Raw genomic sequence first — 27,774 nt, 5'->3', positions numbered from 1 at the left:
ATTATTTGTGGTATCTCAGGTCACTCTAAACAATATTGTCCTAAATACAAAGCTAGTGCAGAAAATAATGCAAGAGGAACTTATAAAACTGTTCAAAGGAACAGGTATACTCAAAGGAAAAATAATCTGCCCAAGTGGGCTTATAGAGATCTTATTCATCCTTTTTGTCAATACAAAGGACCCAAGCTAGTCTGGTTTCCTAAATCTAACATTTGAATTTGCAGGAAAAGTGAGAGGAAGCAGACAACATTCACCAATTGAACATGTTGTTTCAGATGCATGAGTGTAACTTAAAAAAAATCCTCTCACTTGAAAAAAAAAAAGAAGAATGGATGAATAACATTAACTGAAAAAAAAATTGAAAAAATGGTTGAAAAATGGAGAAAGACTGAAGAAGCATGTTGAAGGAAATAGGTTCAACATATGCAGTATCTAACAATTATGCGCACTAAGATGATCAATCAATCAAAAATATGATCAGCCAACGAAAACACTTTCAAAAGGAACAATTTGAAACTTGGGTATGATTAAGGTTACATAAGTATCCAAAATGGCTAATGAACATTGCGCATATTGCCCTCTAATATTGAATTCTATGCTCAATTTTATACATTAAGTTGTATGCCTCTATACCACTTTTAAAGCCATGCTACTCATGCACTATAACATTGTATTTGCATCTAGTACAGGAGAGAGACTTGGTAAAATTGAAGCAAAATTCAGCATTATCCAGAGATCTAAGGTATGTGCACTACAATTATTCATGATTAAATATAAAGTCAATGCACTTGAACCTATTTATTCCACTTGTCCCAAAAGATATTCATGCCCTAAATACTACCAAAACAAATATCTTCTTAAAAAGTCTTATCCCAATGTGATGGTCTGTGGTTGAGATGAATTTGATGGAGGACACCTCTACTTGGGGCCTTATAAATACAGATTAAGAAAGTAGAGTATGCTGGTTCTTAGGGGGGATATTTTGTATTGAGTAAAGTCTTGGAGGATTTACATTGTGAGGGAGAATATTTTGGAGACCCTATACTTAAACAAAGTTCACTTGTTAGGATCAACTTGGGTGCATCTAGTAAAAGGAAATCGATGAGAGATACATCTGTCGAACATAGTTCTTCTATTGGGAACCATATAAACTGGGATTTCGAATTGATATAAAATAAAATAAAATTTATAGTTGGTGCTTCAGTTGATAGTACACGTTCAAGGAACATATTGAGAGAACATGTTCCTTTAAGAGTGATATTCAAGAAAATTTGTTCCTCTTACTGACTCTATTGAAATTAAAGATGAGTGAACTATCGTTTCTGCCAAAAGAACATGATTGATTGAACAAGTTCCTTAAAAGTGAAAAAAAAGGAAAAAAAGGATTGAGCGTGCATAGACCAAGGTTAACTTTGAAATTGAGAAGGCTGCTAATTTTGTTAATCCAAAAGATATTTTTGCTGCTGAAAATGTCTTTTTTATTTATCCTCTCATCTTTTGATATTACCTAACCACTCTAGCCTTTGACTTCCAATTTTTTTTTCATCACAAGTGCTTGATTCTATGTTTAATTTTGATTACATTTGTGGTGTATATGCTTTTTAATTAATGTTGATGTTGGGTTTGAGTTTCAGGTTAATGTCTATCTCCTATGTTTATGCTAATTCTTTGTTTTATCTCATTGGGTTCTTGATTTTTAAGTGTTTGAGTAAGTGATAGCCCCAGTGACCATGAGTATAGAATTTGCCTAATGTCAAAAGGGGGAAGCAGTTGCATATGAGTTATATGTACCTATTCAATGCAAGCAGATAAAATTTGCCATAGTAAAAAAGGGGGAATTTGTTAAAATATTGTTGTTTTGAAGTATGGCGAAGTTAAGGAGTTGTAGTAGTAATATGGCAAAAGAAGGAAGATGTGTGTCTTATTTGCTGAGTTCGAAATGTATAATTGTCATCATCAAAAAGGGGGAATTTGTTAGAATGATAAAGATTTTGATAATTGACAAATACAGAAACAGATGAAAGAAATAGGTTGTACAGACGTGTTCCTTACAGAACGAACCCGACTTAGATAAGGAGAACGTCAACCACGTGAATTAGAAGTTATAAAGCTGTGGAATTATTATTTTTTCGACAAGCAACAAGTACAAAAAGTTTCCTTTTATAAAGGAGTTCAAAGCCAAGTGAAAGAAGGAAAACTAATTCCTATCTAAGGAAATCTATTTAAGGAAATTGTGTTTTCTTATTTATTAAGGAAATTTTGTAGAAAAGGAGTCCAAGTAGAAGTCAACAAGGATTTGTAGAAGGCAAATACAAGTTGAATTATACAAGGATTTGTTGAAGTTTTGATCTATAAATAGGGAGTTATTTGCATCAAAAAAAAATTTGCACTTACATAGAGAGAAGATCAAAACAAGATCAAGAAGTTTGAAAGAGTTTTGAGATTTATTGGGAGTGTAGCAATTGTGAGAAAAAATTGTAAGATTGTATTCAAGAGTTTTGTTTACAATCTGAGTTTTGTGAGTAGGAGTTGTTCAACAAGTTGTAGAACTTGAAGAACATTGGAAGATATTAAACCGGGGGTTTTTGTATCTTTGGGTAGCTAGAAATTAGAGTTTATAATTTCTTAGCTAGGAATTAGAGTTTATAATTCCTCTAGGAATTAGAGTTAATAATTCCTTAGGTTACATAGCTTTGTAATCTTTTGTTGAGACTTGAAATTTAATAAAGTGGAGTTAAATCCTACAGAGGTGTAGGTCGTGGTTTTTACCCTTGTGAGTTGGGGTTTTTCGCGATAAAATATTGTGTCATTATTTTATTTAATTTACAAAACGTAACTGCTGTAATTTCTCAAAGGAACATATAGAATAAACCTGTTCCTAAGGCGAATTTGGGGGTCAGAAATCCAACAACATGGAGTGAGGAAAAAAATACCTTATTAATAATAATTTCAAAGCTTAGTTTGGCAAGGCTATACTAGGCCGGGTTACATATTAAGTACTTCCTCCGTTTCAAAAAGGATGAGCTAGTTTGATTTGGAATGGAGTTTAAGAAAAGAAAAAAGATTTTTTAATCTTGTGATTCTAAATTAAAGTTATGTCAAATGTATCAAAATGTCTTTTAATCTTATGGTCTTAAACATGTCACGTGAAAAGTTAAAGTTTAAGTATTGCCAAAAAACGAAAGAGAAAATTCTTTTTTAAATAAACTAAAAAGAAAATAGATATATATATATATATATATATATATATATATATATATATATATATGCTTACTTATTTTATTCAATTAAGGCTAAATTAATGAATGAAAAGAGATTTTAACATTTTTAAATTAGTATTTTTCCTATATATATATATATATATATATATATATATATATATATATATATATTCTTATCATAATGAATGGTAAATACTTCGTTAAATTAACTGATTTGGAAAGAATACATTTATCATGCATCCCACTCTCTTTTGTGCTTTTTGGATAAAGTAAAAGGGAAAATGCATAAGTATCCCCTTAATCTATGTCTGATATCTCAGAGATATATTTATAATATATTAAGGTTTTATTATCCTCTGAACTTATTTTATAAGTAATTTTCTATCCCTTTTTGGTCTACGTGACACTATCTTGGAAAAAAAGTCAACCAACGTTAAATCCACAAAATAGTGTCATATAGGCTGAAAAGAGCTTAAAAAATTATCAATAAATAAGTTTAGGAGGTAATAGGACCTTAGTATAGTATAAGTGTGTCTCTGAGATTTAGGGCATAGGTTGAGGAGGTACTTATGCATTATTCCTAAAGTAAAATATCAAACGCATAATACATATATTAAACCTTAAACTTGGCCACAAATTTTTGAGTGCCGATACATTTCTGAAGCTTTTTGGTGAATTGTACATAAGAATATAAAACTAATTTTTGATGATCCTAACTAGTTATATATGTATATGTATATGAATATAAATACATGGCGTGAGGAAAAATAATACCTTACTAATAAATAATTTCAAAGCTTAGTTTGGCAGGGCTACGGGTTACATATTTATTAAGTACTAAATAATTTAAAGATGTTAAAATCTCTTTTCGTTCAGTAATTTAGCCTTAAATAATTAATATATATATATATATATATATATATATATATATATATATATATATATTCTTATCATAATGAATGGTAAATACTTTGTAAAATTAACTGATTTGGAAAGAACACATTTATCATACACCCCACTCTCTTTTGTATTTTCTTGATAAAGTAAAATATCAATAGTTGAATTATATTAGCTTTCATTTTAATTAATAATGAAAGAACGCAAATTATGTTATTTTTCTTTTGAGAAAATTAGAACGAAAACATTCTTACGTGATGTAAATCCTTTTCTAGAATTTGACATTTTACTTTAATAATATCTAAATTATTAGACACTATTTGAGGGAATTACTATATTCCAAATTCCAAATGAGAAAGAGAACATAATATTATTTTTCATAAGAGAAAAAAATAAAAATAAAAAAGTTGTTTTCATGGTATGTAAATCCTTATTTTTAAAGTTTGGCATTATGTTTTAATAGGGATTCAGTTCGAAATTCTTAAATTTAGGATTCGGTAATTAATTTAAAAATATAGGGAAAATATCCAAGTATCCCCTCAACCTATGCCCGAAATCCCAGAGACACACTTATACTATATTAAGGTCCTATTACCCCCTGAACTTATTTTATATGTAATTTTCTACCCCTTTTTAGCCTACGTGGAACTAGTTCGAAAAAAAAAGTCAATCATCGTTGGGCCCACAAGATAGTGCCACGTAAGCTAAAAAGGGGTAAAAAATTATAAATAAAATAAGTTCAGGACGGTAATAGGACCTTAGTATTGTATAGTTGTGTCTCTGAGATTTCGGGCATAGGTTGAGGAGGTACTTGGGCATTATCCCAAAAATATATATTAAACATTAAAAATTTAAATTTTTGTTTGGTAATCGATAAATTAAATTTTGGTTTAGTACGATAGTTGTAGTCGATTGTATAACATAGTTAATAATATTTGTCCAATTATTTCTTTTTTATTCGGAAGCACGATATTATAACAAAATATCAACGAATAAAAAGATATATGTCAAGAAAAGCAAATTAATACAACTAAAAGACATATGTATTTTGGTTGTTTATGTTTATTCTTTAACTTTCTCTTTAGACTTGTACTAATTAAAAGTAAGCAATGTCATGTTAATAAATGACATTCATTAAGTAAATAATTCAGTATTCGAGAAATACCGAATACCAAATGGTATGAGTATCTCATATCAAAATTCTAAAATTTTACTCCCAATTACCACGCATACCAAAAACCGAATTATCGAATAATAAATTATCAACAATTTCAATTCATCAGTTTGATAATTCGATTTTAACCCTATATTTCAATAATATTAAAAATATTATGGGGATAATGTATCATAAAATTATTAAGAAAATAATTGCTATGTTGCAATTGAATACATATGGACGTAGCTCTATAGTAAAGTAACTAGTATAAAAAGGAGGTGTGGACGATTAATACTTCACACAATTGTGTCAACCATATTAAATGGTATTGTTGCAAGTATTGATCTCCCAATTGTTAATGCTAATGTGAATTGTCCTCTTCTTCCTACCATACAAAACCTTATAGCTCCCATCACACTCATACCTACTACCATTGACAGGATTATTGGTAATGTACTTGTGATATCACTTGGAAATGGGAATTTTACTTTGATTTATAAGTTATAAGTACCATAATAGTGACCTAAATAAATAAGTCCTATTAATTACTCATATCTTATGGAGTGAGTATATATAAAAGGTCATTATGTTAATTGTTTCATGAGAGAAGTGTTTGAAAATATGTTCTGATTGTTAGTTTTGTTTTGAATTATTGATAATCTTAAAATCACCTTTTATATATTTGATTAGATAAACTTATGTACATTCACAATATACCTCTGATCTTTCACATGGCATAACAGGTGATCTCAAGCTCTAGTAGGAATGTGAGATAAACTCTTAATAACTAAAAGCTGAGAAAAGTGTTGACAACTAACACTCCTAAACTTGACGAGAATTTAAGGGTGTATTTCTCACTCATGTTGCAAAATTAAGGGTGAATTTAAGGTCAATTTGTCAAGTAAAGGTGGTGTTTTTCAGGTTGTCAACAGTTCAAGGATGAAACTAATTAATAAGTCACACTAAGTTTAAAGGTATGTTTATGGTTTAAAAATCGATATTTGGTGTGGTTTGATTAGGTTTGGTTTCAAATTTGAAAATCAATACTATTTGGTTTGATTTTCTTTTTACTAAAAAAACGGCAAAAATAACCAACCTGAACCAAGAAATTATATATATAAATTTTATAATTATTTGTATATTATTCATAAATAAAATATAAAAATTTTGTTAAATTTTAATTAACTTAAGTCTTAACTTTACCATTTTCTCAAGCCCAACACTTAAATTTTAGTTCAACTATTAAAACCCTAAGACCATGTCCATCAAAATCTATTACTTTAATCTTTACCTATCCTACGTCACATTAAATGGTCACACTTTATCTTAATTGAATCACATTATCTTGTAATAATAACTTTAGTAATATAATGCTAAATTGAATCTATAATAACTTTCTCGTGTATTGTTCATGTATTGATGTCTGTGTCTATCGAGATGTGTATACTTTCAACAAATGTTATTCATTACTTTCAAATTCTAAAAACCAAAAAACTCAAACAAATCGACAATAACCAAACCAACAATTAGTTTTTTAAATTTGTTTTGATTTAATTTTAAAATTTAAAAACCAGCTAAATTAACTTGATTTAGATTTAACCAATAATCAATTCAAATCGAACCATAAACACCCTTATTTAAAGGTGTTTCCAATACTTCTGTTATTTTTTTAATGTGAGCGATTTTGTGGGATAGCATATTTAATATAAATTATTATTTTTCCTTTTGTTTTGTAGCCACGGTGGTACATACTACATAGATTGCTATTACGTAGAAAAAAATTGAAGAAATAATCTCTCTCTCTATATATACTAGTTTATGGACACGTGCTTCGCACGTGTGTTCCATGCAATATTTTATAAATTGGTTAGATTCGACGAAAATATGTGTGTAATGAGTACTAAAATGGAACAATCTTAAATAAATATTATGACAATATTTTTTTTTTTGTAGAAAACTAAATTAAATAAGACTAATAGAGAGTAAACATAAAACTTTGGTTTAAAGGAGTTGTTATTGGCTTGAAATCCTTAACCTGAGTAAAGCTAACAAAAATCAAAACAAGATCAAGATTAATATAACATAACCACTCCAAGATACTTCATAATCATCAAGAATTTGCAAATCTGAAATAATCAATATTCTAACCTAAAGAAATGAATAAGTCTATAAAATATTGAAGAAACTAAAATAAAATCACTTACACTCCTTTAAACCTCATATCACAAATGCACAATTGATGTGGTAATCTTGATGCCCCCAAAGCTGAGAAAGAAAATATGACAAACATAAATATAATTAGATGTGATATACATATAAATCATGAAATCTAAAATTAAAATAATATGAATAGATCAAATATAAGTATGGATTTTGCGATTATCAATTGTCTAAAAAACCTTTCATCCTAGGCTTGTTTCATATTATTCAATATTTATATTTATAAATTTGAAAAAATCATCTTTATTCAATATAGGCAAAATGAAGAGACAAGAGTTTTAAGAAACTAATTAAGAGGTTTTAAAAACAGATATACATCTTTTTATCTTCCAATTTCTTTAATGTCTTAAAATTTCACATTTAATTGGATAATGTATCTAAATTAATTTTTTTGGATTTCTTAAAACAATGATTTAGTTCGGAAAGGTCTTAAAATAATGTTAATGGTTGACTATGATAAATAATATAATGTGACTGACTTTTCATATTTTACTAGTTTTTTCTTATATTCAGCAAGTTTAGAGGTAATTAAAGTTTAATATCTAATTAACAATTAATGAGATGCTATATAATTTTTATTTTGTATAGAGATAAATTGGTAATCTAACTTTACACTTTAGAGCTTCCCACTTATAATAATATATGATGATATACTATATTTGCAAGGTCTACCCTTGTCTAGTAGAGTTTCTCGGATTCTCCACATTTTTATTGATTATGCATCTTTCTTAAGCAAATTTTAATTGACTTCACCTCTTAAAGTAACGCAATAACTCAGGAACTATAACAGGGATCCAAATTAAAATAACGCGATAACTCAATAACTAAAATGCCATTTTCCCTAGCATATATTAGGCATAATATATAAACATAATTCTTAACTTGACTTTAGCGGATAACTATGCCCTTCAACTTTGAGTGTGCACAAATAGACACCTAAACTAATATAAATTAAATAAGTAGACACAATATCCTACATGGCATAATACACGTAGGACGCCACATAAGACATAAAATTTGTTATATAGGGTGTCATGAAGGACGAATATGTCTAATTATTTGATTTTGTACAAGTTTAAGTGTCTACTTATGCACATTCAAAGTTAAAGGTCATATTTGTTAGATGACGTCAAATTAAGGGTAATGTTTATGTATTATGCCTATATATATTATGAATACAACTTGTTTGATATATCGACTTTATCCTAACAAAAAAGTTAATGCTAGTCATTAGAATTTGTTGTGAAAATCGACTCTATTCTAGTTCTAATATTAACACAAAAAGAAAAGGAAAAAGGACTTGATATACCTCACTTCTCATTTTCTTCTTCAACACTTGCATTATCTTCCTTTGGTACAACATCGATTTCGAACATCTTGATACAAGTTGTAACATCTTCTGATTTGATATCATCAATACTCCCGCGTGATTCAGTAGAATTGTTCGTTTCATCTTCAATATTATTAATAAACTCACTGCTAAGCGTTTCCGCTTTATCAAGTTCATGCAGCTTCTGCAGGGTTTCAATAGCAGTCTTTGTAGCCCATCCGACATAGATCATGTACCTTGAAGAGTATTAAGGCAATATACTGAAAACTTGAGAACTTCCGCCATTGTAATTTAACCATGCATGTTAGATGATAGTTTTAGATCAACGCGATATTAAAAAAAAATTACCTTTCAAGATCTATTCCAGCAGAGAGGAATGCTGATTTTATACGAGATTCCGAATCAAAATAGGAATTCATAATGGTATCAGACAAGTATCCTCCCCATTTAGCCATTTCAAGGAGAAAGTGGATATCAAGAGTAAGCTGTTTAAGATTCAAAATTAGAAAAGTTTCTTCTTTATCCATATTCTTATCTAACATCATCTCCATCAGCTCAATGAATACATCTTTTAACCATTTCATTTCGATAAGAGTGTCATCAGCATGCTCTTTTAGATTCCTTAACGCGAAATACAATTCCTGGTAAGAAGTTTAGAATAATTACTTATTGAGGAGAGATGACATAGTGAAATAGTTTTAGTTATCCTTATTAATGCTTTCTTAAGGGGTGTGTAAACGAAAAAGAGGACAAAATATTTGAGATCGCAAGGAAAACATACCTGGTAAGAAATAGAGGGCTGTAAATCGGTGCTACAGCTATGTTCACTATCAAGTGGCCAGGATTTAAGAATTAATTGCTTGCAGAATTGAGATCTTAGCCGACTAAAGTTGTCGTTAATAAAGAGCTCACAATTATCAATCTCAAACTCCAAGTGGTAGGTGTCACAGAACGCCCTACGAATCATACTGGAAAAGAATTGTGAAAGTTTTGATAAATTAGAAATAAGAGAAACTTGTTGTTCTACTGACTCTGCAATATTGATTCTTGAATCGACTTCCTCAATTTCTGTCTGATTTGTCAGTGCGCTTTCCAAAATAGAAGTATACTCTGTAAAAAGATCTAGAAGGCCTCTTAGAAGTAAGCCTTCCACATGTAGTTGAATTAGCGGAGAAACTTCTTCAAGTATGGCCTACAATAAAACGACAGATAGCCATTATCTTCTTGCTTTACATCTTAAAGGGTACTCAGAGATAGACATGATCGGGTAGTGTAAACAAGTAAAACAAAATTATAGCTATAGCTATAGAAATATGGCTTCAATTTACAATAGTATTAACGGGATTTCTTAACTATGAAATTTTTCTATAAAACAAACCTGATTTAGTGTGATGAACTTTCGACCACTGTTGGTAAGCAGACAATAGTCTGATAGCGGCTGGCCAGTGTTGGTGGGATAACTATCAGGAGATAAAATTCCTGATACTAGATATCTTCCCAGAACCCAAGTCTCGCATGATGTAAAGATACCGATCACTTTCTTTAAGTGTTGTACGTGGATCTGTAAGACCTCGTGTATACAGGGACGGATATGTTCTATCAAAGACGATTGCAGTTTTATTCCTTGTGCCTCTAACAAAGAGCAATATGCCATTGTGGACTGTATAGCCTCTACTGCTGTTGATACGCCAGTACTTGGCTCTACCATGGATATAACATAATTCTTGAAACATACAGAAAATGTTGCAGTTTGTTCCATCACCCACCGATGTAATTCCGACTCATAAGATGAATTCTCACCATGCAACAGGGTGAAACTTTTAGCTGCTTGGGAGATCATTGAAAATAAAAGCTTAGAGACTTCTCGAAGATATAGTTCGTGTGTATAGACCTTGGCAAAAAACATGTCATGTGTGCCATCTGCAATGCGTGATTGATAATACTTCAGCAATAATTCAGTTGCAAGATCATTTTCACCAATTCTACGGAGTCCAACCAATGCTTTCTGCAGTTCAGGTGCAGAAACGCGAGGATTCTTAGCTATTACTGTCAACTGATCTGCAATCATACATGTCTTCTCTGATATTTTAGAGTTATAACACATCAATTCATCCGTTAAAGGGTTCTCCGCCAACTGATCATCTTTGAAGAAATCAGCCTCCTTCTCCAAGAATGAAATAGCTTCATCCAATCGATGTTCTGAAAGAAGATCATCTATAATTTCAAAAACCTCGTTTGTGTGAGCATCAATAACGCTGGACAAAGACGTATAATCTGATAAACTGTCTTCAAGATTTGACTCTGTCTTCTCCTCTTCAAGAAACTTTAGAAAAACATCATTTGTAAGATCTTTTATGAGCCCTTTCTGCTTTGCAACCTGATACTTCAGTTGCAATAAGTCACTCTCTAGATCTTTTGTCCCTTCAAAAATCCTGCCAAGAGAAGACATAAAATCGCATTCATCTAGTAATGAAGGCTGCATACATATCGCGAGAATATATTAATTGGATTGCACACTGTACGTGATGACATTTTTAGAATAAAGTGGCAGCGAAAGACAGATAACAACACGTACACCCTTTATTCTTATAGCCTCGAGCTCCAGTATAGCAGTTTTTACGTATGTTAATAACCATATGTCATATGCATTCGATAACAAGGGAAGATGTGTTGATTAGATAGGACTACAGGAGAAAAAAGGTAAAACAATTGAAAATATCACATTACAACAACACATACGCAGTGAAATCTCACAAAAGTGAGGTCTGGCAACAACAAGTATAGAGGTTGTTTCTGATAGACTCTGAAATAGAAAATATCTCACATTATCGGATCATCGGTTTTATAGAGAAAATAACTAACCCAATAAATACTGAATAATTTGTGAAGATGATTCTCTGAAAATCTTCCTCAGACTCTCTTTTCAACTCAAGGAGTTCTGAACAAAGGTGAGTAATACCCTGCAAAATCAAACATCAAAAGAACAATTTTTTAACAGCAAGAAGTTTTAAAATACGTATTAAACAAAAAGATTGTACGTTTCCATAGAAATTGACGTGTTAAAGATATAATTAAGTAAATAAAAATGTTTACGCTATTCAACTAAATGCCTACTTTTTTTTCAAGTCTCGTTTTCTCTTTCATCACAAATTGATTTCAACATGATGGGAACATAACGAAAATCAAATGTGCAACATAAGGATGACAAAAATAATTTTTTAAAAGAAAAATATCCTAATGTAATGGCCACACCTTTAGTAAAAGTTTCATAAAATTTGTGCACTATCCATTATATAATTTTTTCGGTGATATACAACAAGAAGTAACTATTCATAGCAAGTTGGTGGCTTTTGGCTATGCAACTTTTTTAATTTTTTTTTCTTGAAGCTGAACTCCGAAAAATATGTTTAGTTATTAAATTTTGAAATTTAACTTTTAAAATTTTCAGAAATTTGGAGAATATAAAAGAACTTTTTTCACCTCACATGACTCGCAAAAAATTGAAAAACGTGTATTCATAGTCAAACACAAATCAAATTTTCATTTTCATTTTGTAAAACAAAAACTAGTTTTTACAATGAAATATGGCTATAAACGGCTATACACTTTTTGTTTTAATTTATTTTGTGTAACTTTGATTTGACACGGAAAGTAAAAAGATATTTGAATGTTGTAATTTTAAATGAAAGACAGAGTAGAAATTTTTGTGATCAAATATCGAGCATCAAATAAAAAAAAAAAATTCAAGGAAATGAGACCTTAGCAGTCATGGACTGAAGCTCTGTATTATCAGCATCAAAATCACTGGAAACAGAGGAAAAATCAGAGACGGAATGAGCATCAGTTGAATCGTCATCGGCGGGAATATCCCTAAACCGAAACCTTGATGTTGAAGAAGCAACAGTAACAGTATTCATGAGAAAATATGTATTGGACGAAATAGTGATACAACGAATTAAACAAGCTTTGTTTGTTGTGTAATATGATGATTGAAATTTTGGTAAATATGGAGTAAAAAGCTTTGATTTTGACGTTAGAAACTGCCGAATAAACATAGATGAACGACGGAGAATGGCAAGAATTGAATTTCTATTGTTTTTGGATTTCACGTTTCCTTTCTGCTATTATTTCCTCTGCCGGCATTTCTTATTATTTGCCTCGATATTATTATACGACTTCTTCTTCCTTATACCATCTCAAAATTAGAAGAAAAAAAATAACTGTTTATATACTAAAATTTACGTGGGTCGGTAAAATTTTATTTTATTTTGCATGCTCGGACACAATCAATTAATATTTTATTTCATTTTTAAAAAAATACAAGTGAAATAGTACAAAAGAGAAAGAAGATCAAATGTGTTAAGAAAATAGGTAGACAAATGAGAGGTGTGTTACAAATGAATAAAGACCTATTTGTTTATAGAAGTGAATTCTTCTACCATCCATGACATCACAATGTGTTTAAATATCAAAGTTTAACTTGTGAAAATATTTCATGGTTTACCTAAATTTCACCTACAGAGTTGTTATCTTGACTTTTATATCAATGAAGAATATCACCCTAGCTATCAAAACTTGACATCAATTCGTCTTGAATATTGTCAAATTTAATATTAACAACAAAGGATTTGCACTTGTTCAAAAGTATTAACTTTTTAATTTATTTTCTCCGCTTACTTTATTTTACATATCTATGAAAAAATAATACTTAATATGGTTATTTTACTAGGGTATCTCTATTATTGATGTTTGATAGTTGAACTTGGAAAATGATTCGAAAACACGTAATTAATATTAAGGATATAACATGAAAATATGGTAATTTTTTTTATGGATTAAAAATGACAAGTAAAAGCAGAAACTTATTTTTGAATTAGTAAAAAAATAAAAATTATCTGAGAGGATATTAAATTACTATCAAATTTTACTCTCAATGGAAATCAAATCTAATTGTAATTTCAAAATATATAATTAAAAATTGAGAGATAAATTTCATTTACTTCCTCAAGAAATTCGAACATGCATACAAAATTTCAATTACTGTTAATTTTTATTATAAGCCTGAATATGATCAAATTTTCATTAATAAATCGAACTCTCCATTTAGTCCTTCCAAAATAATTAATAATTAGATTATCATAATAATGAAACTACTATATAAATTACCATAGTATTTATATTAAATTCAGAGACTGAACTACATATTAGATCGTGGATGGTGGACCACCCATTGAGTCAAACATAAAGTGTATACTTATATGTGAGTATTAATAATCATCATGTTTTAAAGGTGTCAAATATTTAAATAGTGAACGAACGCCAAAGATCTGGCTAAAAACAAAATAGTTTAATTCGAATAATAAACGGACAAAATATTATTTTGTTATGTTTTCGTCTGCGACCAAAAAGAAAAAAAATAAAAGTTTATCATTGAAAACTTTCCAATTCCCAGCGGCAAAAAGTCAGTCAGTTGTCCCCAAAAGTTTACAATTTCCATGTGAAAAAACTGATAACAAATTGTTTCTAGCCAATGAGAGGAGGACACGTGGGATTCGTCGTCATTTTCATTCTCCTAGCTACCGCCGGTAACCTTGGCGGTGAGTTCGCCGGCGATTACTCGAAGCTGTCCGGAATTATTATCCCAGGATTCGCGTCTACACAACTGAGAGCATGGTCAATATTAGACTGCCCTTATTCTCCTCTCGATTTCAATCCTCTCGATTTAGTCTGGCTCGACACTACTAAAGTAAATCTTCAACATTGGCTCTCTAGATATTGATATTGTTTCAATGTTTATTTTATGCAAAGCTGGAGATTTCATGCATGAAGTGAAAATATAGATTTAATTAAGAGTAGAACAAGACAAATACTAATTAATTGGGAATAAGTGTAATTTGTAGATATCTGGTAAAAGACAAATTTGTTTTTGTATTGGAATGGAATGGACTTGAATATCCGGAAAGGTTAAATACGATTCATATAGTCGATCCCAACTAACTATTTGTTTGATTTTTGTGGTATATAATATGGAAAGATATGATTTTGTGATTCTATTTGGGGGAAATACTCTTTCTAGCAAGTTACTAGATACTATTCATGAGGTTGTTGCTTTTTCTGCAGTTATAAAAAAACAACTGTCTAGAGTCATGGATCTTGCTTTTGTGATACAAAAGTAGTAACTTCTTGTAAGTTAATAATTTATATTTCTTACAGCTTCTTTCTGCTGTAAATTGCTGGTTGAAGTGTATGATGTTGGATCCTTACAATCAAACAGATCACAACGAGTGCAAGTCTCGACCTGATAGTGGCCTTTCTGCAATAACGGAGCTTGATCCTGGTTATATAACAGGTGTTCTTGATTTATTCTCCTTGTTTTATCATTTGCACTTCTATTAAACTGGAATAAGGAATTCAAAATGTTAGGCCTCCATTACACAGAAGTAAAACTGAACTGATTTTTCTCTGGTAACATCTTAAGTCATCACATGACAGAGCCGGCTGAGTACTTTTCCTGCTTCAGTAGGCACCAAGTGCTAAAGCATGTGTTAGCAAAAATTATCGAACTAGCTTTCTTTTTATAATACCTGGAGAACTTACAAGACCACTGGGTTTACTATCTTGAGCTGCACCAAACAATAAGATACTCACAGAAGCAACCTTAGGAAACATAATATGAGAAATAGAGATAGAAAATGTAGAACATAGTGGTTGATCGATTTGAATTAGACATTTGAAATTTGCATTGTTGCATCTAATAAATTTCTTTTGTTGGTTTTGAGCTTGATACACTTGTTTTTACTTGCTTTATAAAGAAAAAATGAAAACACTATCACTGTTTTTACTTCAGATATTTTACTTAATTACAGTTGTTTCTATTCCTTTATCCATATAATTCTTGTTTGTATGGGTTTACCCATTTTTTCTTTTTATATGCACCTTCCTTCAATGCACGCTTTAATTGTGCTTTATCTTAGTATTCAATGAGTCCTTGGCGTTATCCTTCACTTTTTTTTGACAACACTGGTCTAGATAGGGCCTTTGTTGTTTAGTTAGAAACGTTGAGCCAATTTTACCTTTGAAAAAAACAAACCAGCTAGGTCTAAAAATTAATTTTACAGGTTCCAGTATTTAGTCGTTTAATGCTTTTTTTCCCTGTCCTTCCAAAGTTTTCCTTTTTACCACACTATGTATGATTTGATTGAACGTGGTTGTTACAGAAGTGGAACTTCAATATTTGTTTAAGGGCAAGTAAGATCTTCACTTCCATTGCAAAGAATCTGGACGACAACATTTGCAGGCTCAATCAAGTCCTTGCAGCAACCGCTATTCTTGTAGTGTAAAAGAACTAAACTAAAGAACAACAAAACAAGCATCTAATCGCTATAGTGGGAGTTCATGTTTATTCATATGTATAAGCAACCAAAGACCAGAGGGGAAAAACACAAACCTTGAGGAGGAAAGGGAAAAATACTATTAAAATATATATTCCTGATTAAAAAAAATAATGTAAAAGAAATATGTTTTTGTATATACAAAATTACGAAGTGATACGCAAATTGTTGGGTTGTGTGGTTTAGCATTGTTTTTCTTAATAATAAATCACACCTAATGTTATTACCTTTTTATGTTTAACATCAAATAGTACCAAATTAAAGAACAAATTCATTTACCAACTCAGCTCAAGTGGTTTCTCAGTTTGGTATGACTTTTCGGCTCCTTTAAAACCTCTAGATCCAGAACGCTACCAAGAAGTTAGAACAAGGTCTCATGATTTCATCCAATCAATAAGTGGAAGATACTTTTCTAAACTAGTGGCAACTGTTTGTGTATTTCACCAGGCCCTTTCACCTTCTGCTGCTTCTGCTGCGTTTTCTGAGTTCACATTCTTTTCCTTCTTTTAATTTTGTTAAATTAGTGAGACATGGAACTGAATAGGGAAAACCTCTTAATGCACGACTCGAATGCCATTTTTCTTGTTTTAGACCCATGAACCTTGTGTGCTGCCCTTTTTTCTTGGATTGTCGAGACCATTTAGCAGGGATTCTACTGTCATCATTTTCTAAAGAATACTGCATATAAAATTGACATTAACAGAGATTGGTCAGTGAAGGACAATTTTTCATAGATATTGTCGCTACTGTAGGGGCTATACCTGATGATTCTTTTATTTGTTTTGGTCTCTACTTGATCCAAATTCCATTCGTGTTCAGGTCCTTTGTCATCAGTGTGGAAAGAATGGATTAAATGGTGCATAGAATTTGGTATTGAGGCTAATGCAATCATCGCAGTTCCATATGACTGGAGATTGTCTCCATCAAAGCTTGAGGAGAGAGACCTTTACTTTCACAAACTAAAGTTTGTATTTCGAGATATTGTTTGTGCCTTAAATTCAGATATATGTGTTATGATCTCACTACATAGTTCCTTTTCTAAGTGCAAATGATGAGTTAATTGATAGAAAAGTCTAACTTTCCAGTTCCATTTTTCCTGGGGAAACTAGAATCATGCATTTCTTTCTTTCATTCTGTTGCAATTTTTTTAGCTATGAGCAAGATAATAATTTTATTACAATGGTTGAAGATCTGAGTTTGAATCCAACTCAACTTCTTCTAGCTTGCTCCTAGGCATGGGGAATTTCCCTTCATGAGATATCTAAGAATATATGACCATCAAAAAGACAGGGACTTTACAGTTTTCTTTTCCTGCCTTTTATCTCTCAACTCCTGTGAGAAATTTAGGAGAAAATATTAAGAAATGGATAGATCAAGAGGTGAGGATTGCCCAAGCCATATTATGTGTTTGGGTGTTTAAGCATTTCCTTTTGTACTTCTTCTGATAAATGTTGTTCTATTTATTGAGGGGTTTTGATCTCTTTTTTCTTTCTGGCAGGCTAACTTTTGAAACTGCTCTTAAACTTCGTGGTGGACCTTCAATAGTTTTCGCTCATTCATTAGGTAACAATGTCTTTAGATACTTCTTGGAGTGGTTGAAATTAGAGATTGCTCCAAAAGAGTATGGTCGATGGTTAGACGATCACATTCATGCCTATTTTGCTGTTGGTATGCCTTTGCTGACCATAACACTATTTGACCTCGAGTTTTATCTCAGAAATTAGGGATTGGTCCTTATCTGTAATTGCTGCTTCCTTGTGGTTTCAGGAGCTCCTCTTCTTGGTGCTATTGAGACAGTCAAAGCAACATTATCGGGGTCTACATTTGGTCTTCCTGTTTCAGAGGTTTTACTTTTTTTAATCCAACTTAAATTCCAATGTGGTTGGCTACATTTATACCTGTTTAGGATCTTTAGGTTGCGCAGTTCAGATATTGAAATTGTTGGATATTTTAAAATATATATATTGAGACGTATTTTGGACTCTATTAGTATATGACATAAGCACTTATGTCATTAAGTTGACATATTTTGGACTCTATTAGTATATGACTTAAGCATCCTCACTACTACTCCAAGCTCCCACCGTCGTCAACTTATCCCCAATTACATGGGTGAGGGTAGGTGTCAACTTCTTGGCAAGAGATATAACTTCTTCTCCTCCCTCACTTTATCTCCAAGTCCATCACCAAGAGCTTATGCTGAGTAGTAAGATTATCACTCGGAACAACTTTGCAATCCTTACAAAGGCCTCTCTCACCTTTCCTCATAAGCAAGTAATCTATCTGAGTTTTGGCCACCGCGCTATCAAAAGGTAATCAAGTGATCATTCTTCTTCGGAAAGCATGAATTAGCTTTCGCCAACTCAAAAGCTCTAGCAATATTCAAGAATGAGTTTCCATCACGATTTTTAACCCCAAAACCACTGCTGCCATGCACATTGTCAAAACCACTAGGAGTTGCCCCATTGTGGCCATTGAAATCCCACCTTCTCGGTGATCAACGTATCTCCCAAAAATGCATCCAGTTCCTCCCAAAAACACATCTTGACCTCCTCGTCTAAACTTGAATACAGAGCATAAGCACTAAAGACCTTCACAGTTATCCTTCCAACGACTAGCTTGATCGCCAACAACCAATCGTTAACCCTCCGAACCTCTATCACTTGCTCCCTAAGGTCTCCATCTACTAGAATGCCTACACCATTCTTGCTCCCTGGACTTCCTGAGTACCAAAGTTTGAACCCGTTCACATTGCGAGCCTTAGAACCTACCCATCTAGTCTTTTGAATGCAGTTTATTTTGATCTTCTTTTCTTTAGGATCTTCACTAACTCGATGGACTTCCTGGACAAAGTTCCTATGTTCCAAGGCCCTACTCTCAGTCTGTCAGCCCTCTTAATCCCATACCCACCCCTGCCCCTTGCTCCCGACCCCCGACCCTAACCGAGGACAAGATCCTAGTCTATCATATCTTACCAGGGACACTAAAGCTAAAGTGAGTTAAACGCAAGCAGATAATACAACAAACCACTTAATGCACGATGATAAAACTTACCAGGGGCACTAAAGCTAAAGTAAGTCAAAAGCAAGCAGATAATACAACAAACCACTTAATGCACGATGATAAAACTAACACAAGCAGTACCTATACTATGGGGGAAATCAAGGGAAAATTCTGAAGTTCACAGGCTTTAAACAACAAAAAGTACAACTAAATTCTGGAAGAGGTATAGGCAGGTGAAGATATAGAGATAACAGAGGATGTCTGGAAAATAGTGTCTGGGTTCTGGATGTTATGACAACAGAGGATGCTCCTTCCACTCTGTTCCAGTGTTCCTGCAGTTACTATGCATTGTACTTGCCATTTTTGCGACCTTCTTTCTCTGTGTGCACCTAGTTTGAATGTTTTCCCATTCATTTTCTTTCTCTGCCTATAATATTTTTAAACTTAAGAGATTGGTGACAAACGGGAGAGTGTTTGTTCTTTGTAAAATAGCACGTAACACTTCTCCATTCAAAAAGAAGAAGATGGAATTTGGAGAGGCCCCATTTTTCACCGTGTTTAAGTAAATGTGACATGGTCACAAAAGTTGGAGTACATGACTAACATAAACTAGGTTCTTCTCTTAAAGATTTATTACTTTATGTTCTTTTTATTACAAGGCCTTTTGCACTTCATTGAGCAATATGTATGATACTGTTCATTATCTTGGAGTGTCTAAAGATTATAGTTTGTCTTATACTTTTCAATATCTGCAATTCTGCATTGATATGATGCCTATGTTTTCCAAGTTATCAGGGGACAGTTCGCCTGATGTTCAATACATTTGGATCTTCTATATGGATGTTACCATTTTCAAAATATTGTACAACTGATAATGTTTATCGGAGACATTTCTCTGGTGGAAACAGAAAATACCATCATGCCTACCATTGCGATGAGCATGAACTTAAATCAAAGTACTCTGGCTGGCCAACAAACATAATCAATATAGAAGTTCCTTCGAATCGAGGTATGACCGAAAGTCCAACAAGCATGTTGTGTCTTTAGCATAACTTGTGTTAATGAGCTTTTAATACGTCTAGCAGGGAATGAGGTTTATCCATCAGTAGTAGAAACTCCCCAAACCAACTTGTCTGGAAAGGAATGTGGATTCCCGACACAATTGTCCTTTTCTGCTCGTGAAGTGTCTGACGGAACTTTTTTCAAAGCCATAAAGAATTATGATCCTGACAGTGAAAGACTCTTTCACCTTTTAAAAAAGTGAGTTTAACAGCAAATCCTTTTCTTTTTTTTTGAAATTGGTAAATTGTGTTCATCAGCATCAAGGGTATGCTGGCCACCTCCAAAAAAGAGCAATTACAAGCTTCCTATCGAATCTACAAATCCTTTTATGCCATGCAATATTTTCAGATAATGTGATAAGAAGATAGTTTCCTAGATGTTTTGGTTAAAAGCTTTGGTCATCAAAATGATAGTTCCTTGATGCTTATAATGTTACATATATTTTCAATAAATTCGAAATATAGTTGAGCTTTTAGTTGAAGGAAATGAAAATTTTCAACCTTCCTGTACCTCTCCTCGTACCTGCCATAACCAACCTCTCACACCTATATATCAATATAAATACACCAAATTTATCATGAACTGCATAACTACAGTTTTAACCTTAACACTGTCAATTATAGGGTATCTACTATGCCACAGTTAATTATTAGAATAGTGCATTTAAAAGTTTTATTTTTGATAGATCATTGAATACTGATTGTCTAATTTATTACTCTTTTCATTTCAATTTATATGCAAAATTTGACTGGACGCAGATTTTGAGAAAGAAATGAAGCCTTTTGAACTTGCGGTTTTAAACACGCTTTAACATTTGTGTGACTAATAGGACTTCTGAGACTTTTGATCCTAAACATGCCTTAACATTTGTGTGGCTATAAGAGCTTGTCTATATCTATCTTATTATAGAAAAAATTTGTCATTAAGGGTGAAACGAGAAGTTTAAGTTAAACCTATTTTTAAAATTTGTTTTAGACAATTGTCATTCTTCATGCAACGGGTTTAGAAGGAAATGTTGTTACATAAACTGAAATGAAGGTAGCATTTATTTGTTACTTTTTATTCCAAAACTATCAGTAATCAGTTATGCAGGTCGCTGTACATCCATTTCACCGAGAAATTATATGGAGAAAATTGAAAATCAATTCAAGATGCTATATGAATAAAGTTAACGAGAAAAATTTGAGTAACTAAAAATTGAAATATAAAGAGAGTAGCATTTGCTAATAGTTGAAATTTCTAGTATAAAGTATTGAACCAGATTTTGTGTTTGTAATTTTTGAAACCGAAAGGAGAAATATGACATCCGAGGGTAAATGGGTGCTATCAATGTTATTATGCTAATTCAGTTGTATTTATTCTAACTTCTTTTAATCTTCGAGCTACCCAAAGTTGGTTGTATATATCAGATGGATACAGTAACTAAATAAAACTTGGTCAACGATTAAGTCCTCTTTATTTATAAGAATATTGTATGATGGAAGTAGTTCATGTTAGCTTATCATGTGCGTACTTTCTTTTCTTATTTTTTGTTTTTCCATGAGTTATTGGCTATTGTCTTATTTTTTCTTTATTTCTTTGCTAACTATTCCTAGCTATACCATGTTCTGCCATCTAAAATTCAGGTCTTACCATGATGATCCAATTTTAAATCCTCTAACACCTTGGGAAAGACCACCTCTCAAGAACATATTCTGCATTTATGGCGTAGATTCGAAGACTGAGGTATTCTTCTCTTCTCAAGTGTCAAGTTTTTGCCCAACCACTTTTGAAATTCATTATGTTATTGTGCATATGTAAATTAACATGGATGATTAGGCAGTAGGTATTCTTCTCTTCTCAAGTGTCAGTATTGCTTGTTTTGCAGTAAATCAGCATATACACTAAATCAACTTTTTTTGCTCTTGTTTAGCAGATAATACATTATGTTCTTGTATTGATTTCTGAACTTTTTCAAAACCTAAAGTAAAAAAATAGTTCTCTAGATGACCCTTCATCTGAAGTTAATAGGATGGCTAGAAACCCTTGAATTAGGCTTCAAACTTTGCATGTTATGTTATAGGTGGAGTGGTACTGTATATGAAACTTACAGCAAGAAGGTTGTAAGTTTGTCTGTTGTTGATCACCCTAGGCATGTCTGCTATAATTCTTTGTCCGTAATTCCGTATTGCTTTCACATGGAAACTTCGTGATGGAAGTATCTGTTTGGATCTCAAATTCTTTTAAGTATTCTGTTGAAACTTCCAACTTGAAAAATTTTACTAGGCCTCTTTTGATCTGGGGTTTAAGAAATCAGAAACAGAAAGTCCACATTTTTATTTACAACCATGTCATGTTAGCTGTGATCAATAATGTTTGATTTCTTGAAAAAAATGGCTACTGTTTTTTTTTCATTTACTTTTTTCTAAAGGAAGAGCTTGCTACCATATTCATATCCATTACTTGTTTGCGGCAAGAGAGTGAAGAAAAAAATGATGATTGAAGAAATAGTACAACAACTACAACAACAACATACGTGTACGCAGACCTACCTCTACCTCGAGATAGAGAGGTTGTTTCTGAGTGACCCTGATTGAAGAAATAGTGATATGGAAAAAGAAAATGAAATGAAACACGCGAGTTATAGCATTCCCCCAAGTTTGCTATTTTTCTCAAGAAATCCACCTCTGTCTACCTCTATTACCCCCACTGAATAACTTTTATTCTGTCAATAACAACAACAACAATATACCCAGTATGATCCCACAAGTGGGGTCTGGGGAGGGTGGGGTGTACGAAACCTTACCCTTACCTTACCTTTGTGGGGTAGAGGGGCTGCTTCCAATAGACCCTAACTTTTTGTCTTCTGTCCACACTATCATTACTTGCCTCTATGTAATTATATTCTCCTCTTCTAGTTAAGCTCTTCAATCAATACATGATCCTGAATATTTTTCTGGTTTCTTCATGTTGAATGGCAGGTTGGTTACTATTTTGCACCAAGTGGGAAGCCTTATCCTGATAATTGGATTATAACAGATGTGATATATGAAATTGAAGGATCTCTGTATTCCCGGTAACGTGTCTTCTGCATCTTGATAGCATATTTTAAAAAGCTCTCTCTAAACAGCATATCGAACATGTTGTTTCACTTGTTATTATTGCTCTTACTTCATCATGTTCTTTGCCTCATCCATGCCATGGGGGTCTTTCATAGCTTCACTGAGACAGAAAGTTTTAAGGGTTGAAAATAAAATAGAGGATTAAGTTGCAAGATTTATGTAAATCTGAATAATGCATGCAGGACATTGTATCCTCCTTTTTAAAACCCCAAGCTCCAAAGTTTAGTCCTAGTGTTTAATTTCCATATAGACAATGTGGAGTATGATACTATGTATGATTCTTAATTGATCATTCTGCTTATTGAATATGAAATTATTCTATGCTTGTACATATTCTAAACATTGAGCAAGTATGTCTTATCTTGTTTCTTCTCATTGATTGGATACTGACTACTTGGACATTTGGATCCCTCGCATGTTTTCTCCTTTTAGGTCAGGAAATCTGGTTGAAGGAAACCCGGGTGCAACAAGTGGGGATGAGACGGTACGGTGAACGATAAAATCATGCATGTTTAAGTTTATAATTCTCTTAGCCTATTGAAATGGCCCCCTTCTTAAATTTTAGGTGTCGTTATAAAGCTCTCTTTAGTTGTATTACTGTAACAAACCTCCCTCTTTAACCTGCAATTAGAAGAAATAACATAAAAGACTCATTGGCTTGGTTGATTGACAACGTACTAAAGTGGCTTCTTTTATAGGAGTATAAGGCTACATACCTATGGTAAGTAAATTTGTCTAAAATGAACTTAAGATAATTGTGGTCTTAAGATGTGAAATAAATTTCACTATATTATGTGTGACAAGCAGTAACTTTTATATTAGAATTATGAGTTAGCTGCAAAACTCTGACATAAGTAGTGTAATTTTTAACTTAAACAGATCTGTTTGATTACAATAACTTTCAAATCTATGACTATGAGTACAAGCAAGGGATTCTTTTTTTATTAAGTGAAGCAGATTCGCAGGTGCCATACCATTCCCTCTCCTGGTGCAAGAATTGGCTGGGGCCAAAAGTGAACATAACAAGGACACCACAGGTATCACTGTCATATCTAAGTTACTATTGTTCCCCTAATCAGTTCTGTTGTATGACTTTGAAGGCCAATTGATATTTTTTGGAAATCCTGTCTAAAAGGATCCCCTATCTCTTCCTTTTTGGTATCTGATTTTTCTATTTTTTATTTTAAACTGGAAAGTGGCATCTGATATTTTATTTGATCTCATTAACAGTTAAATTGGAAAACCACAACCCTTATTACCTCCTTTACTGAACTAATTATGGGGAAGACTTCTAATCATATTAATAATATTAAAACAGCTCCAACACAATCTCACCATCCATCACAGGCACATTAGAAGAGCATACATTATGATATGTCTGAGAATTATAGTAATTCTCAGATACTTGAACGTCTGATGCAATTCATCTTAAAGATCTCCACCTTTTTCTACAAAACAGTCCATTTCTCAGTGTTAGTGTGGTCCCAACAGCCCTACTTTTCAGTGCAGTTAGAACTATATCCAACTTTTTCCAGTTCATCTGGTCTCAGGTTGGACGGTCAGAGTCCGAGAAGGTTAATGCGGCAGCTACCCCAACTGAATGATTTGGGTCCTCAATCCTAATTAATCGTCCTGCATGGAACAAAGATGGACTTCCTTGGAAAGGATGGTTCATTCGGATTGAGGGCCTAAATAACCAAGCTATGCAATGATATTTCATTAGATCCCTTTCGCCTAATTGACTTCATGTGGGAAACAATTCTTTGTTGCGGACTCTTCACTTTTGATGCCGCACCCGTGTCGGATTCTCCTAAAGTGCACTTCATTTGGCGAATCCGACATGCACCCATTGACAGTTTTGAAGAGTCCGAGCAACATAGGGAAACATAACATACTCATGAAAATGTGACTTCATACTCTCCAGTTTTCTGCTAAGCTTGCTTATGAATGATTTTAGCATTTATATTGGCTACTCACTGGCAACTGCAGCTCTCTTACACTCTGTCTTTGACAACGTCAGTCAGAGCATGATGGTTCAGATGTACAAGTGCATCTAAATATAGAGCATCAACATGGTGAAGATATCATTCCCAATATGACAAAGTTACCTACAATGAAGTACATAACCTATTATGAGGATTCTGAAAGTTTTCCAGGGACAAGAACAGCAGTTTGGGAGCTTGATAAAGGTATCTGAAATATCTCAATTTTTTCTTGTTTAAGTTTCCTTGAGGAATTTCTTGGTTATTTTACCCTCTCTCACTTCCTCTGTCGGCTAGAAAATAAATATTTCTTTCTTCTGGTTCTCTGTCTGATTTCTTAAATCTCATTTGTGGCTGAGCTTTACCCGTTTAATACCAAAAGGTTCGGAATGCAGCTATTTTTCTTCTTTTATGATGTGAAATTTCTCACCTATTTTTTCTTTACTTTCCTCTATGTTTTCCTAATTTTTAGGGAAATAGGGCCAAATTTTCCCCTTAACAATGCGAAATTGAACAAGTTTGCCTCTACATTTTTTTCTTGGATCATTAAGTTTTTGGGAGAAAACTTCTTTTTTTGTTAAAAAAGCAGACATTGGAATTTCCAGCTTGCCTGAGTAGCATGTTTTGAGAGTTTGTCCAATTCCATTGACTAATATTACTTTTCTGAGTTCTTCATCGTTTTAAAACCGTTGCAAGCATTTGATACTGGACATAATTAAGACATTGTTCATCCATGGATAACTCCCAATCTAGCATAAGTGATATTCAGCTTCCATATGATGCAATATTAAAGATCTTGTACAATTGCATATAATGAATTTGCAATGTTGGATTGTTCTAGATATAAGATATTGAATCAAGCTTAGACATTTTACACCTCGTGGCAATCTTTGATCTGTTGGCTGTAAATTTTCTACGGTAGCAAATCACAGGAACATTGTCAGATCTCCAGCTTTGATGCGGGAGCTGTGGCTTGAGATGTGGCATGATATTCATCCTGATAAAAAGTCCAAGTTTGTTACAAAAGGTGGTGTCTGATCCTCACTATTTTCTTCTATAAATGTTTGAGTTTGTATTGACATTGTAAGTATTGCAACAAAAAGCAAAGCGTGGGCCTCTGAGGGATGAGGACTGCTATTGGGATTACGGGAAAGCTCGATGTGCATGGGCTGAACATTGTGAATACAGGTTAGAATATTCAAATTATATTTTGCAAAATATTCTCTTTTTGTGTATTTAGGCCACCTTTCCCCGGTCACAACGATGCAGATATGTATTCGGGGATGTTCACCTGGGACAGAGTTGCAGATTGAAGAGTTCTACATCTCACATCCTGTCACACTATGTGTGATATTTAAGGTGTGTTTCTAACTTCCGCTTTACAACTGTGACAATTCATCACTTTCAAATGCATCAGTAACAATCTTTTCACGATAGAAACTTTGTTTGGCGGAACAACAAGTTTGCACAAACATTTGAAGAAGAAGGCGAAATGATTCAGAGAGCAAAGACGGGATGTTCATCTTGACAGCATTACATCCAACTTCATTTGTGTATCATAAACTTGGAGAGCACCTGGAGGGAGCCCTCTGTATATCGATGAAATTTTGTAGAGTACTAAAATTTAGCACCAGAATATGTTCCACTTTAGAATGTAATTTCAGGTAAGAGTCAAGAACCTCTGATAATCATTTATATGCATTGGTGTTTTAATGCCAATAATTCTGAAAATTTAGTCCATATTTTCAGATTAAACCAAGAATTATAGAATATTTCTAGTATTTTAAAATTCCCTTCAAATTCAAGTTGAGTTTATAATTAGTGTGTTATAACTTATATTAGCTCTTGAATTGTTTGAGGGACTTACTAGCTCATTTTTGTAATATCACCTTTTTGATTGAACCTTTTACAGAAAACATCACCAAATTTTTTAAAAAAAGTGTGTTTTGTCTATATAGAATTTGCAAGGGCAATAATCAATTTTTTTGCACCAAAAATGAATATCCTCGAATTTCCATTTTAAGTTTGTGCTTGAAAAATACACATTAATTTTGCAAGATATATGGTAGAAAAACTTTTAGACTCTTTTAAAGCGGATATTTTGAATTTATGTCTTATAGGAATAGTCACAATAATTTTTCTATTTAGCTATCTTCAAAATCTTCACAAAATAATCATATTTTTTGACAATCAAAGAAATTTTAGTAAGATAGTTAGTGATAATTTCAACCTCTTATATTTTAAGATATATAAAACTTATTTTCAAATTCTACATTCTTGATACTCCTTTGTTATTTTCCCAAATTTCTTTGGTTAACTCATGTGTAATAATGAATTCTGAATTGCAAATTTAGCTTTATACTTTTTATTTTCTCATTTAAGTGATCTTTGATTAGGACAATAATAGAATT

The 27,774-nt window shown here is 32.4% G+C and overlaps 2 protein-coding genes across 5 annotated transcripts; one reads left to right on the top strand and one right to left on the bottom strand.

Moving 5' to 3' along the window:
* Positions 1–7,401: 7,401 nt before the first annotated feature.
* LOC101266669 (exocyst complex component EXO84B-like) lies at positions 7,402–14,232 on the bottom strand. Its single transcript, XM_019215580.3, has 7 exons — positions 12,583–14,232; positions 11,687–11,784; positions 10,203–11,256; positions 9,606–10,016; positions 9,173–9,465; positions 8,804–9,060; positions 7,402–7,539 (listed from the first exon to the last, which is right to left on the bottom strand). Exons 1-6 carry the CDS (start codon positions 12,877–12,879, stop codon positions 8,805–8,807), a joined length of 2,409 nt encoding a protein of 802 aa, XP_019071125.2. The 5' UTR covers positions 12,880–14,232; the 3' UTR covers positions 7,402–7,539; position 8,804.
* Positions 14,154–27,181, top strand: LOC101247958 (phospholipid--sterol O-acyltransferase). Of its 4 annotated transcripts, none has more exons than XR_011211446.1 (16): positions 14,154–14,570; positions 15,038–15,173; positions 17,035–17,179; positions 17,714–17,883; positions 17,983–18,059; positions 20,014–20,227; positions 20,304–20,478; positions 21,906–22,005; positions 23,241–23,335; positions 23,814–23,865; positions 24,347–24,418; positions 25,402–25,570; positions 26,296–26,390; positions 26,467–26,551; positions 26,633–26,722; positions 26,801–27,181. XR_011211446.1 is itself a non-coding variant. In XM_004247457.5 (16 exons), the coding sequence occupies exons 1-15, from the start codon at positions 14,355–14,357 to the stop codon at positions 26,712–26,714; spliced, it is 1,893 nt and encodes a 630-aa protein (XP_004247505.1). In that variant the 5' UTR covers positions 14,154–14,354; the 3' UTR covers positions 26,715–26,722; positions 26,801–27,181. The 4 variants fall into 4 exon arrangements, 2 of the variants coding, with proteins under 2 accessions (XP_004247505.1, XP_010326645.1); XM_004247457.5 differs by having other exon boundaries at positions 26,286–26,390; XM_010328343.4 differs by having other exon boundaries at positions 14,190–14,570; positions 20,301–20,478; positions 26,286–26,390.
* Positions 27,182–27,774: the final 593 nt, after the last annotated feature.

The sequence above is a fragment of the Solanum lycopersicum genome, chromosome 9 (genome assembly GCF_036512215.1).
Source record: "Solanum lycopersicum chromosome 9, SLM_r2.1".
Lineage (NCBI taxonomy): Eukaryota > Viridiplantae > Streptophyta > Magnoliopsida > Solanales > Solanaceae > Solanum > Solanum lycopersicum.
This window is presented reverse-complemented; position numbering and strand designations above follow the sequence as displayed.